A 15320-nucleotide genomic window follows, 5' to 3' on the forward strand; every position below is an offset into this window, starting at 1 on the left:
CATCTGGCTTATTTCACTTAGAATAATGTCCTCCACATTCACCCATGTTGTCACAGATGATAGGATTTCCTTCTTTGTTATGGCTGGATAATATTCCATTGTGTATATATACCATATTTTCTTTATCCATTCATCTGTTGCCAGACACTTAGGTTGTGTTCATATCTTGGCTATTGTAAATTATGCTGCAATGAACATGATAGTGCTGATATCTCTTCAGCATACCAATTTCATTTCCTTTGGATGTATACCCAGTAGTGGGATTGCGTGATCATATGGTAGTTCTATCTTTAATTTTTTGAGAAACATCCATACTGTTTTCCATAATGGCTGTGGTAATTTACATCCCACCAACAGTGTACAAGCGTTCCCTTTTCTCCATACCATTGTCAATACTTGTTATCCCTTGTCTTTTTGATAATAGCTATCTAAATAGGTGTGAGATGATACCTCATTATGGTTTTGATTTATATTTCCCTGATGATCAGTGAGGTTGGACACTGTTTAATATGTCTCCTAGCCATTTGTCTACTTTGGAAAAATGTCTTTTCAGGTCCTTTGCCTGTTTTTAAATGGATTATTCAGTTTTTTTCCTATGAAATTTTATGAGCTTCTTATATATTTTGAATATTAACCCCTCATTAGTTATATGTTTTGCAAATATTTTTCCCTTTCTAAATAGGTCGCCTTTTCATTTTGTTGATTGTTTCCTTTGCTGTACAGTAGAAGGTTTTTCATTTGATATATAGCATTCCCACTTGATTATTTTTTTATTTTGTTGCCTGTGCTTTTGGTGTCATATCCAAAAAATCATGGCCAAGACCAATATCAGGGAGCTTTTTCCCTGCTTTCTTTTAGGAGTTTCATGGTTTCAGGTTTTAACATTTAGGTCTTTAATCTGTTTCAAGTTAATTTTTGTATATGAGTAAAATAAGGGTCCAATTTCATTCTTTTGCATGTGGATATTTAAGACACTGGCCTTTCCCCCATCTTATATTATTGGCCCTTTGTCAAAGATTAGTTGTCTTTTGATTTCTTTTAAAATATTATTTGTTTAAAAAGAGAAGAGTGGGGAACAATTCCTAATAATCTTATCTTATTCAGTTTGTCCTTTAAATTATTCATTGGATAGGTTTTTGTTGTTACTTGTTTGTTTGAAATAATGATCAGCCTATATTTGGTGTTCACACTGAGTACCGATAAGTGTCATTGTATTGTAAGCCATGTGCTTTTTTTTTTTAATTTCAGACTTACAGAGAAGTTGCAAGAATAGTACAGGGAAGTTTTATATGCTGTTCATCCATATTTGTCAAATGTTAACATTTTACCACATTTTTAATTGAAACATTTGAGAGTAAGTTGCAGGCAGATGCCCCTTTACTTCTAAATACTTCAGTGTGTATTTCCCCCAAAACAAGGACATTCCCTTGTATAATCGTGATACTATTGTCAAAATCAAGAAATTTAACATTGATAACATCTCATCTAACTATAGGTCTTATTATTATTCCACTAGTAGTAGTATTATTACTATTTCACCAGTACCTTATAGAGCAAAATGGAAAAAAAAAATGTTTTTCCTATCCCAAGATCCAATCCAGGGACACATGTTGCATTAAGTTATCATATTCTTTAGTCATCTAGAACGGTTCCTCAGTCTTTACTTGTTGTTCATGACCTTGACAATGTTTAAGAGTGAAGGCCAGGCCAGTTCTCTTGTAGAATGTCCTCCCCCTTGATTTGGATTTGACATTTTCTAATGATTAGATTTAGGTTATGCATTTTGAGCAGGGATATTAATGAAGCAATAATGTAATCTTTGTGCTTACAGGACGTTTATGATGTCTATTTGTATCATTATTTCTGATGTTAATTTTAATCATGTAATTAAGGTGCCTGTAGTCTTATGCTTTCCAAATTTTTTATTCCATAATGAATTTACAAAGTAAGCAAAATATATATGTTTTACAAGCTAACTCCCAAGTAACGCTTTCTTCCTAAAATAAGTCATTGTATGCTGTTGTCAACCTACGCTATGAAACGCTATGAGATTCTGCCATATGCTGTTGGAGTGCATCAGGATGCCAAACTGATGAACCAAGTGTTTTGTCAAATGAACTGTGTCTTCTTCAAGGACATTAAGCCATGTCTATATTTAGTTCAAAATGTGAACTCTCACAAAACGAATACTAGTGAAAATTGTGTTATTTAAAATTTTTGGTTACTCAGGCATTCTTAGCTACATAAGTTGTAAGCCCACTCTACAGACATACACCCTCCTTATGCATATGTAATCATGACCATCAAATACACAATTTTATTTAAAATCTCCATATGACATTTTATGCTAGGTTTTTGAGACCAGGGAAATCTATCTGTGATGCTCTTCCAAAATCACTAGGCATCTTTTTGTAGCTTAATAAATGACTTATTGACTTATAATTCTGAATTATTTCATTTATATATAAACATTTACTGTTTTCTTTAAAAGTTACTCAAGCTTAGTGCCGTCTGGCAAGACTTTTTGTTTTGTTTTGTTTTGTTTTGTTAGCTGATCTTTATTCCTCACAGTTCTCAGGAACTTCGGCTATGCCCAAAGAATAGTTACTAGTAATTGTTACTATGTTTTTTATTCACACATTATTTTAGGCAGCAAATAAACTTACCCAATATTGATTTTAATAGTTAGTGGTTAGTCTAACCACTAACAAGCCAGATTATGTATCTCAGTTCACCTACGCTATAGTACCTGACATAACAACATACTGAAGAAAGTAATATCAATCTATAATTAACTCTTTTCCTCCAAGATCCTACCCCCGCCCCAACAAAATAACACAGAAACGCAGACATGCTTGCTTGCTTTCTGCGGTACTGTACCCATCCTCCTTTTTTTCCATATAAATTTGTGGAGAAATCAGAAAAGTTAAGGAAATACATAATTTGTTTTAAAAGAATAAAGCTATTACATGCTTAGGTGATAAAACAATAAGCAAAAGAAAAAACCACCAAATACCTTCTTCTTTTTCCTTGAGGCAGTGTCTCTGTTGCCCAGGTTAGAGGCGGCAGTGGCATCATCATAGCTCACTGTAACCTCGAACTCCTGGACTCAAGCAACCTTCTTGCTCAGCCTCCTGAGTAGCTGGGACTACAGGTACACACCACCATGCCTGGCTAATTTTTTTAGTTTTTGTAGAGATAGGGTCTCACTATTGCCCAGGGTGGTCTCAACCTCCTGGGCTCAAGCAATCCTCCCACCTTGGCCTCCCAGAGTGCTAAGATTATAGGCATGACCTACCATGCCTGGTACCAAATACCATTTTTTGACCAATTTTTAAAAGTAAAAATTTTTGTATTATACAAATAGGAAAATTAATGAAATGAACAGTTTTTCCTAAGTAAACAATACATAAATGATGACTCTTCCTGGATGAATAACTATTTCTAAGATTTTGCTTCTTTTTCACCGATAATTGTAATGGCAAAAGTAGACAATTAATGGAGATTTCTGATTTTGTTTCTATCATTACAGCTATTGTACAGGGAGATACGCTGGAAGACATTTACAACCAAGTGAAGCAGATCATAGAAGAACAGTCTGGTCCTTACATCTGGGTTCCAGCAAAAGAAAAGTTATGAAAATTGATGTTTCTCTATTGCTCTTTTCCACAATCTCATTTTGACACTTCTTTGCCCTTTCCTCTGGAGTCTATCTTCAATACTCCTTTCATGTTGAATCATATCACATGCATCATGGTCTGCAGTTGCACTTATTTTTGACATCTGGTGTCTCCTTCAAGTTTTATCATCTGTATTATTTTATGTCACTATTGGTTTGTGGCCATTTTTCAGAACTAAAGATGGAATGGCCTGACCAGCTATTAAGGGTTCAGGGAGACGCAGAAATTGTGGTAAAATTCCTTAATGTTTAAGGGAAAGTAACTTTAAGAGATTTTCAGAAAAGCTTTATATGCATCCTTTTCAAATTTCAATACAAATGAAAAAGTGGTTTTAATCAGTGATTTAGTAGACTCTGAGCAACTATGCACGTTTAACTTTAATAGCATGGTTTGGCCAATGTATTAGCTCTCAAATCCTTTTCTCAATTGGCTTCTGTTATCAAAGCAATTATTTCATTATAGACAAATAAGGAAAATATGTTTTTTTTAAATTTCAAAATTAATGTCTGAGTTAATTTCCATAATTTCACAAGGGATATTCATTTTTCATAAGAGTTCTTAAAGTCTTTTATTGTTTGTTTGAGGGGGGTTTTTTCCCAACACATTTGCTAGGAATAACAGTGTTCAAATGTTTTTAATCTACTTGCATGACACTATTTATAGTGTCTTATAAAAGTTGTTCATACATGATGACCATCACATTTTCTGAATTGAGGCCATGTTTAGGTGCTAAGGGAGCTTACCGTTTACTCAGAGGGTTGAGAAAATTTCATAGACATAAATACAGACAAAACAGACATACAGTGGTGATGTAGTAATCATTTTGGCAATGGAAAAGGAGTCCAATTCATAGCCTAAAACTTTAAGTGTATTCTTAGGGGTCAGATTTTAATGAATATTTTACCCATAATAACTGCCTATTTTGTTATAATAAAATATATATATAAATATATATAAAACTTTCTTTAACTAAACTCTGTAACTATGGGAATTATTTTCTTTACATAGTTGCACACACACACAAACATATATATATATATTTAAAATATATTTTTTTTCTTTTGCCACCTCCTAACTTTTTGTTTGGTTTTTAAATTAAATATTAATTGAATAGACTTATCCTCTTAAATCATGTGAACTGAAAATGGGGGTATGGTGGTTGTGAGGAGAAACATTTAGGGAAATTACATTGTAAGTAAAAGTATGAGCATATTCTCCTCTTTTCTACAGACGTTTTCAAATGGTTCCTGGGTTTTTTTGTCCTTGCTGTTCTTGTCATCAAGTTTGAGTTTGGTTCTCTGCCTTTCCTTCTAGTTCTCTTCCTTTTATTAATAGGAAAACAGGCAAAAGCTCCATTTATGTGTGTGTTTTTCCCTCAGACAACTTTCATCTGCTGCTCTGCACTAGGGTTGCACAGATCTTCATGTTGAGCAATTTTAAGAAATTTTAGTGAAAGGTAGAAACTACTTCAGAAGTCAATTTCTCTGGTCCTTTATATTAATAATATCATTTGGCTTCCCATTGGTCTTTGGAGTTGTTTATTAAATATTTGTTTTTGACAACCTCCTCGTTATAGTTTCTTAAAAAAAATGAGTACTGGTTTGTAAAGAATTATCAACATTATCCATTCCATTTATGAAGAAGAGGAGAACAGCTAATAAACTTTATTGTAAAATTCATATGTTAAATGTGTCTTGAATTTTGAAAGCAAAAATTATCTTATATGCTCACATTTTCTTGGAACAATTTGAGGCATCATGTAATTTATAAATTGAATTCAAAAGCCATTAGGCAACCTAATCAAGATTTCTTCTGTGGGTTTTGGAACTTTTAACACATTGAAATACATATATACTATAGCTGTTACACAAATATAGTAGGTTGTTGCCAAAGGTGAACATAATAGAAGAAAATTGTTGTAAAATCTCAAGAGCTTCAGAAATCACCTTACAGCAACACCCCAGCATAAACCATTTTAAAGTCTTTACTAAATAGTCACATGTTGCAGAATATAAAGAGGTTATAAAATGATGCTATTTGTGTGTTAAAATTATGTTAACATTGCTTTCTGGTTGTCCTTGTTAAGTGATTTGGTAAGAAAATACTAACATTTGTGCAGCTTTCTAGATTGTATGGAATTAATAATGAAATTACTAATTGCTGAATATTGTGCAATAGCTGCTTTAGTATATTACCACTTAGTGTTTTTTTTTTTTTAAGTGGTAAGTGTTACTAGCCCTACTATAAGGCTTAAGTGAATCACTTGCCCAAGATGATTTAGCTAATAAATGGCAGTGTTTGGTATTCAGGTCCAAGTCTCTCTGCCCCAAGTCTACATTCTATCCAATATACTATGCTGCCTCATTTTTCAGTCCCCACTCTGTAAAGCACTGTGACTTAAATTGCCATTCTAGCACCCTTTACAAAGAAGGAAAGAGATGAAATCCTTGCCCAGAGTCAGACAATTAGTAAGGACAGACCCATAGAACAAGTCACTCCCATCACAACTGAAAAGACTGTTTCCAAGAAACTAGTCAGCCTAGCCCTGTTACAGTGACATGCAAAGAAAGAACCTCTTTAGAACCAAAATTGAAACAGTATTCATTAGAAAAAAGCATACTATTCTAATGCACAGGGAATAATACACATTTGCAAATGATTTATGAAATTCCTATTTTTTGATATGCCCCTTAATATCCTTAAGTTGGCAAAAAGAAAAATGCCTCTTAAATTTGGCTGCACATTCCTGGTTGCTTTTTGTTCCATAACTGCCTAGGGCGCCTCAATAAATGATGGAAGCAACCCTGCAGAGCTCATTCCAGCAAAATACTCTGGTTAACAGATACTGCTTGGCCGGCGCGGTGGCTCACGCCTGTAATCCTAGCACTCTGGGAGGCCGAGGTGTGCGGATCGTTGGAGCTCAGTTCGAGACCAGCCTGAGCAAGAGCGAGACCCCGTCTCTACTAAAAATAGAAAGAAAGTATATGGACAGCTAAATATATATATAGAAAAAATTAGCCGGGCATGGTGCCACATGCCTGTAGTCCCAGCTACTTGGGAGGCTGAGGCAGAAGGATCGCTTGAGCCCAGGAGTTTGAGGTTGCTGTGCGGTAGGCTGATGCCACAGCACTCTAGCCCGGGTAACAGAGTGAGACTCTGCCTCAAAAAAAAAAAAAAAAACAAATACTGCTAAACACTACATAGTATTTAAACTCCAAAGACGGCAATTCAGGGACTTTAATGATGAGGAAAATTTGTCTTCTAAAATATTAGAACAGTTATACCTCCCAAAATTCTCTGCCTTGAATATTCTTAATTTACATGTGGTGAAAGTGAAGCCCAGAGATTCCCATGTTTTAACCAGTTACACTGCAAATCAGGAGCAGAGCCAGGATTAGAACCTTTAACTCCTGACTCCTACAAAATGGTTTTCCTACCAATACCAATTCCTTTCCTTCCCATGCTATGAGCTGAATTAGTGGGCTATTCAATCCCTGGGGATTTGATATCAGTAAGTTTATGATATTTCAGTGAGGAATTTGCATTTTGAAAAGATAGGGGAAAACCTGGGTGTCAGTTTTCGGACCCATTTTTAGATCATATGGTGCTTTAGTCCAATGTTTAAGATTCCATTTATCTTCCTCCAAAGATGCACAGTACAGCTGTCACTGACTTTGGCAGCAGTGTACTCTTTTTTTTTTTTTTTTTTTGAGACAGAGTCTCGCTCTGTTGCCCAGCTAGAGTGAGTGCCGTGGCGTCAGCCTAGCTCACAGCAACCTCAAACTCCTGGGCTTAAGCGATCCTTCTGCCTCAGCCTCCCGAGTAGCTGGGACTACAGGCATGTGGCACCATGCCCGGCTAATTTTTTCTATGGATATTTTTAGCTGTCCATATAATTTCTTTCTATTTTTAGTAGAGACAGGGTCTTGCTCTTGCTCAGGCTGGTCTCGAACTCCTGACTTTGAGCGATCCACCCGCCTCGGCCTCCCAGAGTGCTAGGATTACAGGCGTGAGCCACCGCGCCTGGCCGGCAGTGTACTCTTAATGTGAAGAATGTGGGCTGGATTTGAGTGCCACTCTGCCACTTACTGGTTATGTAAATAACCTAGGGCAAGTCATGTCATCCCTTTTACTGTTTACTTATCTGTAAAATGGAGATAGTCTAAGGATCAGTAAGATTACAAATAAAGGGGACTAGCACCTCGCACACTCTAAAAGCTAATTCCCTTTTCCTTTGGACTCAAGCCTGGAATTGTTCATCTCTCCTTATGCAAATTAACCTGACCCTTAATTTTGCCATATTTGAAATAGGATTTTAATAACTACTTTGCAGGATTGTTGTAAGGGTTAAATAAAATAGGATATAAAAAATACCAGTTACATTTTCTGATACCTCACACTCAGTACCTGTTCTTCCCCTTACTCTGGGGTGTGTTTATGGTTGGTAGCAGAAGACTAAGAGAAGAATACTGTCCACCATTCTTCACCACCTATAGAGAAATTTCCTTTGACAGACTTCAGTAAAGAAATTATTTACATTTCAGTCTCATGATGTTTGCTCATCTCTTCTAAGGATACCTATTTTTTGTCAGAGATGTTATCTATGCATTGTGGTCCACCCTAACTCAACTTCAGACGTGGACTGGAAAACATCAAAGTTTTATAAACCATGCTCGTCTCTGTACAGTCCTAGACCCAGCAGTCCTTAACAATTCTCCAGAACATTAATTGCTGAGAGTCTAGAAACAGGATAAGACAATAGTGTGAAAAATCATACTTGGCTGGGCACAGTGGCTCATGCCTGTAATCCTAGCACTCTGGGAGGCTCAGGCAGGAGGATTACTGAGCTCAGTTCAAGACCAGCCTGAGTAAGAGTGAGACCCTGTCTCTACTTAAAATAGAAAAATTAGCTGGGTGTCAGGGCACATGCCCATAGTCCAGCTACTCAGGAGGCTGAGGCAGGAGGATCGCTTGAGCCTAGGAGTTTGAGGCTGCAGTGAGCTACGATGACATCACTGCACTCTACCCAGGGCAACAAAGCAAGACCCTGTCTCAAAAAAAAAAAAATGAACTCCCTTCCTCATTCCCCCCCTTCATATTATAAGAAGTAAAATTTTTTTAAAAAAATAGAATAGTCATTACGTACTCATTGACTTTCCACTACCAGGTCTTTCTCCATTCCACCCCTAACTATGGTTACCTAAAGGCCAGCAAAAGAATAAATCCTGGTCTGCTAAACAGCATTGTGAACAGAACTGATAGGTAACTTGACATCATTGTTGGAGACTTTGGGAACAGGTACTCACTAAACCTAAGCAGGGAGAGTTTCACGCTATGATTTTCCTAGCAGTCTATCACCTATAGTAGTAATAAACAGATAAAGGAAGATTTAGAGGAAAGATACCAGAGAATGGTGAAGGCTGGAATTCTCTCCCGCTTTTTTTTTTTAACTTTTTATTTAAGTGTAACATACATATGCAAACTGTATAATTATACATAAGTATACATATACCTCAATAAACTTTTACAAATCAACATTATCTTATGTAACCAGAATGAAGCACAAAAAATAGAGCATGACCAGCACCCCAGGGAACCGATTCAGCTTCCTCCCAGTCACTACTACCCCAAGGCAAGCCACTATCCTTCCTTATATATTTTTTTATTTATCTACAGTAAAATTCACTCTCTTTGGTGTATGGTTCTGTCTCGACACATGCATAGAGTCATGTAACCACCACCACAATCAAGAATACAGAACAGTTCCATCATCCAAAAACGTTATCTGATGCTTGCCCCCTACGTAGTCAATTTCTCCTCCCACCCCCAACCTCTTGTGAGGTTGTGGTTGTGACCACTAATCTGTTAGTGCGTATAGTTTTACCTTTCCCAGAGTGTCATATAGATGGAATCACAAATCATATGATGGAATCATAAATCATATGCAGCATTTGGGGCCTGGCTTCTTAGCAAATTGCATCAGAGATTTATCCATGTTGCTGCACGTATCAATAGTTTGTTAGTTTTCATTGCTGAGTAGTAGTCCATTTTGTAGATGTACCAAACTTAATTTATCCATTCACTAGTTGAAAGACTTGGATTATTTCGGTTTTCCCCACTATAGCTGCATATTTCTTTACCACCCTAGAGCTGCAGGAACAAAGAGCAAGCAACAAGTGGAAATGGGTTTCTGATGCTGAAAGCCATACAGGCCCCACCCCACCTCCATCAATACTGTGAGCATCACATATTTAGGCACTTGCACAGGGGCCTATCATCCTAAAACAAGCGCAGAATAGACCCCAAGAGACTATCTACAGAAGGAGCTTGTGCCTAAAGCAGGAAACATACAAGAATGAGCACTTCAGAATTTCAAACCCTCAGGAATAACACTCTCATGTTCCAATAGCTGAGTATGCCAGTACCTGGTGCCAGATTCTCATTGCTGGTGTCCTAAACAAAATAAACGTCTATTTAGGATGTAAATAGACGTAGTAGTAAATGAGAAGAAAATAATCTGAGCAACAAACTGAAAACAAGCCATTCGGTAAAAGTGGGATCGTCTAACAGCCTTCTTACAATGTAGAAAAGAGTCCATGGAGACAAAGCCCTGATATTTTAAGACAATCTTGTTTGTTGAATTCCAGACAAAGGATTATAGTTTGTTTTTCAAAATCATTAACTATTTTCTTTAGGTGGTAACCTCTGTGCATTTTAGTTTAGTTTTAGAGACAGGGTATCACTTCGTTGCACAGGCTGGAGTGCAATGGCTATTCACGGATGCAGTCATCGCTCACTGCAGCTTTGAACTCCTGGGCTCAGGTGGTTCCTCTTCAGCCTTCCACGTAGGTGGGATTACAGGCGCACACTACCACACTTGGCCCTCTGTGAGTTTTAAATATTACTGATATTATGTGATTTATAGAAATCTAATTCTAGTGCAGTGTACTTAAGGACTTCTTGGTCAGAGGTGGCTCCACTGATTGGTGTGATGCTCTTTCCTGAGTGCAGATGGCACAGATGACCTTGTTCAGTGTTTTCCCATTTTTATCACAATATGACTTCTCACCTCTGTTTAAAAATGAAAAAGGTCACTCTAGACTAACACTTAGGAAATACTGGTATTTATCCCTATTTCTGCCTATCAACTGTTAATGACCAGTTTCATTTGGACAATTTGTACAGTATAATGACTTAACTATATAGAAGTCTGCACACAAAACAATTAGCATGTGAAACTTACTAATGAATTAATGATATAACAATTTTATGATGGAAAAAAGACTAGGAGTGATGTAATCTTTCTTCTTTAGGATGTCTAAAATTAGGTTCATTTACCTCACAGATGGGATAGCTAAAGACAAGACGAAGTGTATGAAAGTCCCATATGTTCCGTGCTATGAGCCTCTACAAAAAGGTTTTCTAAATCTTGTGTCACTTGATCAAAAATATCTACTTCCCTAGTGGTATTTAAGATTAGAAAAGACATCTTTTGAAAATAGATTCCTTTCTCTGAAAGTTCAGTGCTTGGCTCAGGTCTAGTTTATCTGACATACTCACCTTACTAGGAAAAAGCTTTACTAACCTTTTAACTGATTCTGCCCGTGACTAATAATGGTTGGACTTAGTGGAATATTCTCTCAGTCACCTAACTTTAACCTTAGTGCTTTTTGACATTTCTCTAACCTAAAAATCTAGTCAGTCACTGAATACTATTCATTCTTTCTGAACATCATATTCTTCTTGCTCTCATTTCCACTGTCATTACTCTTTTCAGATCTTTACTCGCCCCCCGCCCCCGACCCCAGGCCTGGGTTACTGCAGTGGCCCCTAACGTCACCTCCCAGCCTCTGGTCTGCTCCCTTGCTGATCCAGCTGTCCATCAAATGACTTTCCCTAAAGTGCAGCTTGGCTTGTGCTTCCCCTCTCCTAAATGACTTCCATGTATCCTAAACCCAAACTAATTTACTGATAAAAGTATAATTCCTGAAACAGAGTGTGTAGAATCAATAAGTCATCTGCCACCACTAACCTCCCCAGCCATGTCTCCTATTTAAACACCCTCTGCAGAGCTTGTCTTACTGCTGTCTGTCACGCAGATTCCTACCTTGCTACCACCACCTCACATCTGCTGTGTCCTCCCCACCCGAGTCCTCTTATCAAATCCCTAATTTCTTCAAGGCCGCCCTAAATCCCTCCTTCTGCAGAAGCCTTCTCAATTACAGCCTGGATGCCTGAACTGTCGTACTCACTGGGCGTCCACTTAACACTGAGCATGTGCTTCCTGTGCTGCTTTTATCTCCGTAGGTGTTTCAGACTAGGTGGCGTTTCACCTTGTATTCCTCTGCCCCAGTGAAGTACCCATGGCAGGTCAGAGTGCAGAGCTCCTCCACTTCTCTAGAACCTGCCAGCCTCTGTGTAGCAAGGTAAAGTCTTCCCTGCTGTGGCTTTTTACTGGGCTGAAAACCAGCCTCCTATGGGTGCTGGCAGTAACTTCATTTGCAAATTGGCGGGGGTGGAGGGATGGAGGAGGGGATGGGAGTGGATAAAAAGGTCTGACTATACATCTCTAAATCCACCAAATTTTTTGTTTAATTATAGTACTTTCCTTTCCGGTTCCTGGTATAATAATCTCCCTTCCTGAACATGCTTTGTGATTTTTCTCTTTTTGTATCAATTTTATCTTCCTTATGCATGTATGTTTTCATAAGTCAGCTGAAACCCTCCTTGGAAATAGCTGGGGTATAAATAATTTCTCTGAATGCCTTAGTGACAGCCAAATATAGTATTTGATTTTATGTTTTCACTCTTTACCTCCTTTTACACTGGTTTCTGCTCTGATTAAATTTTATATTCAATGAAATTTATTAATGGATGTAAAGCTATGTCTCCAGAGTTCTTTGAGCCTCTATAATCCTCTTCTTCTACATTTTAAAGTCTAGACCGCAAGTAATGTTTTCAGGAAAAGAAAACTTTTGTGGTTTGATAATTAAAATAATAAACCGAGCTCAGCGTTGAGGGACTTACACTTAATTACAGGCTTGACTCAGTTGGAGCCTTTCCTGTCTCCAACCAAGGAAGAAACATTGTCTCTTTTCCTTTCAAGATTGCCCTCTCTGCTTGTCTTGATCTTCCTCACATCTTCTCCAGTTACCCCCTTTTTCTAGATCTTCAGTCTCCTCCTTCCATGGGCTACTGTGCTCTGCCCATATGATTAAATCTCCCCTATTCCCTTCTTACCCTTGACTCTGAAGCCTCTGAAATCAACCTCTCTCCTCTTCCTTTCTTAGCCAAATATATTGAAAGAGATACTCTGTCCACTATTCCCTTCATTTATAATAAATAATACCACCTACTATATTCCAGACCTGATGCTAGACATTGAGAATGGCGGCGGGCAAGACACCTTCCCTGCCCTCCCGGAGCTCACCTTCCTGGCCAAGCCTCAGCCCTGGCCGTGCCACGGACACTGCTCACACGAGTCCCCAAATCCTGCAGCTCTTCTTGTTTCTTCCCCCTCAGCAGCATCAGACACTAGTAATGATAGTTAATAACCTCCTAAAACTTAATAGTTCACACTTAGAAATCATCCTCCATGTTCAAGGCCCCGTGATTAGTACAGGAAAGAGCAAGCAAGTCCGCCTTTGAAAAGCTTACACGCAGACTATAATATAGCCCAAATGAATACGACTTCCCCTACGGCCAGCTCCATAGGAAAAATACTTTTAAATAGGCAAAAAAAAAATTATTCACAAAACTTGCTCAATATATCTACCATTGTTCTCAATATACAAATTCAGACTTCTTACCCAGTCAGCAAGTTTGATTTCCCATTATTTCTGCAAATGTTCACCCTTCCTAATGCTCCCTGGGCAAACCAGCCCTGCCAAATGTCCCCCAGAATAAAAGTTGTTGGGCTTGTTCTTAGTTAATCAAAGACATTATGGCCCATAGACATAGAAAAATACAAATCATGGCCTGTTGAAATGCAAAAAAAAAAAAAAAGAATTTTTTTCTAGGATTCTGGGTAAAGGAGTTGTTCGTCCACGTTTTGCTGGTGCATTAGCCCCTACCTGCTGATAGAAGTTCTCAGCCTCCTGTTAAAGGCCAACCCCCCTTCGGAGTCCCCAGAGGCTGTCTTTAGTGCAGTCCATCTTCCATCCCATGGCATCTACTACAGTTCCTCCATTCCCCGATGAGCAAGCTCCATGCCCTGAATCCTTGGAGAGCTGGAGCTGTGTCCTTGGCAGAGTGGAGGAGAAGAGCTCTTTGTATTTCACATTATGGAGAAGGGTCAGGAGGTCCCCAAAGCAGACTTGCTTGGGCCCCAATCTTACCAAAGTGTTAGTAAAACCATTTCCTTTAGTTTGTATGCTCTTCCTCCAACCTCAATGTGAGTCCACCACAGAGACCAAACCATCCTCAGAACTTCTGCTCCTCAAGAAGGCTGTTTATGTGTCAAATTATTGGCTTATTACTCCCTCATTACATCCTACCCATTCCTTGGACACACCCAGGTATGTCTGCACCCCAGAAATGACGGAATCCAGGCTTACACGGAGTCAATCCCCCACTGCACACAGGCATCAGTACAAAACCATGCCCATGCTAGGGCTGAGGAAATGGCAGGATGCAGATAGAAGGCCCAGGGTCCCAGACACAGCAAGGTCACTGATGAGTCACAGCTAAGGAATGACCCCCAAGAAATAAGGGAAAGACCCCACTGTGAAAGAGCTCACCCAACTTCCTAGGTTGCAGCTGTTCTGACTCCTTATCAGTGTCCCTTGGAGTTTTACCAGAGGAATGCCTCAGTGGATAGACGTAAGTCCCGCCAGTAACCCCCAGGCTGCTCACGGTGTGTGCCAAAATGAGCCTTTTCCTCCTCATGGTCAGGAGGGTGAGGCTTGCTAAGGACACTGCTATTTATTTCATCATCTTAGAACAGGCCACACTTTGAGAACCACTGGCCTAGAAAAATAGTCCACACATCCCTTCCTCCGTCACATTTTTCACTCTCTTCCTCCCCTCTTCTCCCTCTTTGTCCTTTTCTGCTTCCCCCAATTCCTCCCTGGTCCTCTTCCCACCTTCCAAAGCACGAGGAGTGAGCTAGCTCTGCCAGGAACCTGGGTTCCAGCTCTGCCGCTGACGGGAGCAAGTCACCCCGCTCTTTAGGCTCAAGGAGAGGCTGTGGCCTGGACTGCGAGGTGCCCTGCGCCAGCTCCTCCGCAGCCCGGAGGAATCCACCTGGGTTCGTGTTTGTGTCCCTCCTTTGCGCAAGGTGTTGGGAGGCCAGTGTGTGCTTTAGATGGGCTTCACGCTTCCAGCTCAGACCCGGGATTCTGACCTCTTCTTCTTTCCGAATATGAGCTTTTCCTTCTCCAGGTGGACGTGATATTTGGGATCTTTCTAGGACAAGAGGAGGGGAGGATGCTCTGGAATGCGGGGCAGACTGTCGAGGGGAAAGAGCCCGGACAGCTGTGCGGGGTCCGCCGTGTTAGGCCCGGCCCCTCGCCCCGCCGGGCGAGGCTCCAGCAGGGGGCGCCCGAGCGAAAGCCAAGGCCGGGCCGGTCGGCCCAGGTGTCGGGTCGCCAGGCGGGACCTGGGCGCAGGGGCGTGGACTCGGCCGGGGCACGCCCGGCC

The 15320-nt window shown here is 39.5% G+C and overlaps 1 protein-coding gene across 9 annotated transcripts in view; it reads left to right on the forward strand.

Annotated features, from left to right (window-relative positions):
- The window catches only part of DLG1 (discs large MAGUK scaffold protein 1), a 276957-nt gene extending 271598 nt beyond the window's left edge, over positions 1-5359 (forward strand). For all 9 annotated transcript variants that reach the window (XM_045539998.1, XM_045539999.1, XM_045540001.1 and 6 more), the window contains one exon: positions 3533-5359. In XM_045539998.1, coding sequence (XP_045395954.1) covers positions 3533-3639 — 107 coding nt within the window. In that variant the 3' untranslated portion in view covers positions 3640-5359. The remainder of the gene's footprint in view (positions 1-3532) is intronic.
- The last annotated feature ends 9961 nt before the right edge of the window (positions 5360-15320 follow it).

The sequence above is a fragment of the Lemur catta genome, chromosome 1 (genome assembly GCF_020740605.2).
Source record: "Lemur catta isolate mLemCat1 chromosome 1, mLemCat1.pri, whole genome shotgun sequence".
Classification (NCBI taxonomy): Eukaryota; Metazoa; Chordata; class Mammalia; order Primates; family Lemuridae; genus Lemur; species Lemur catta.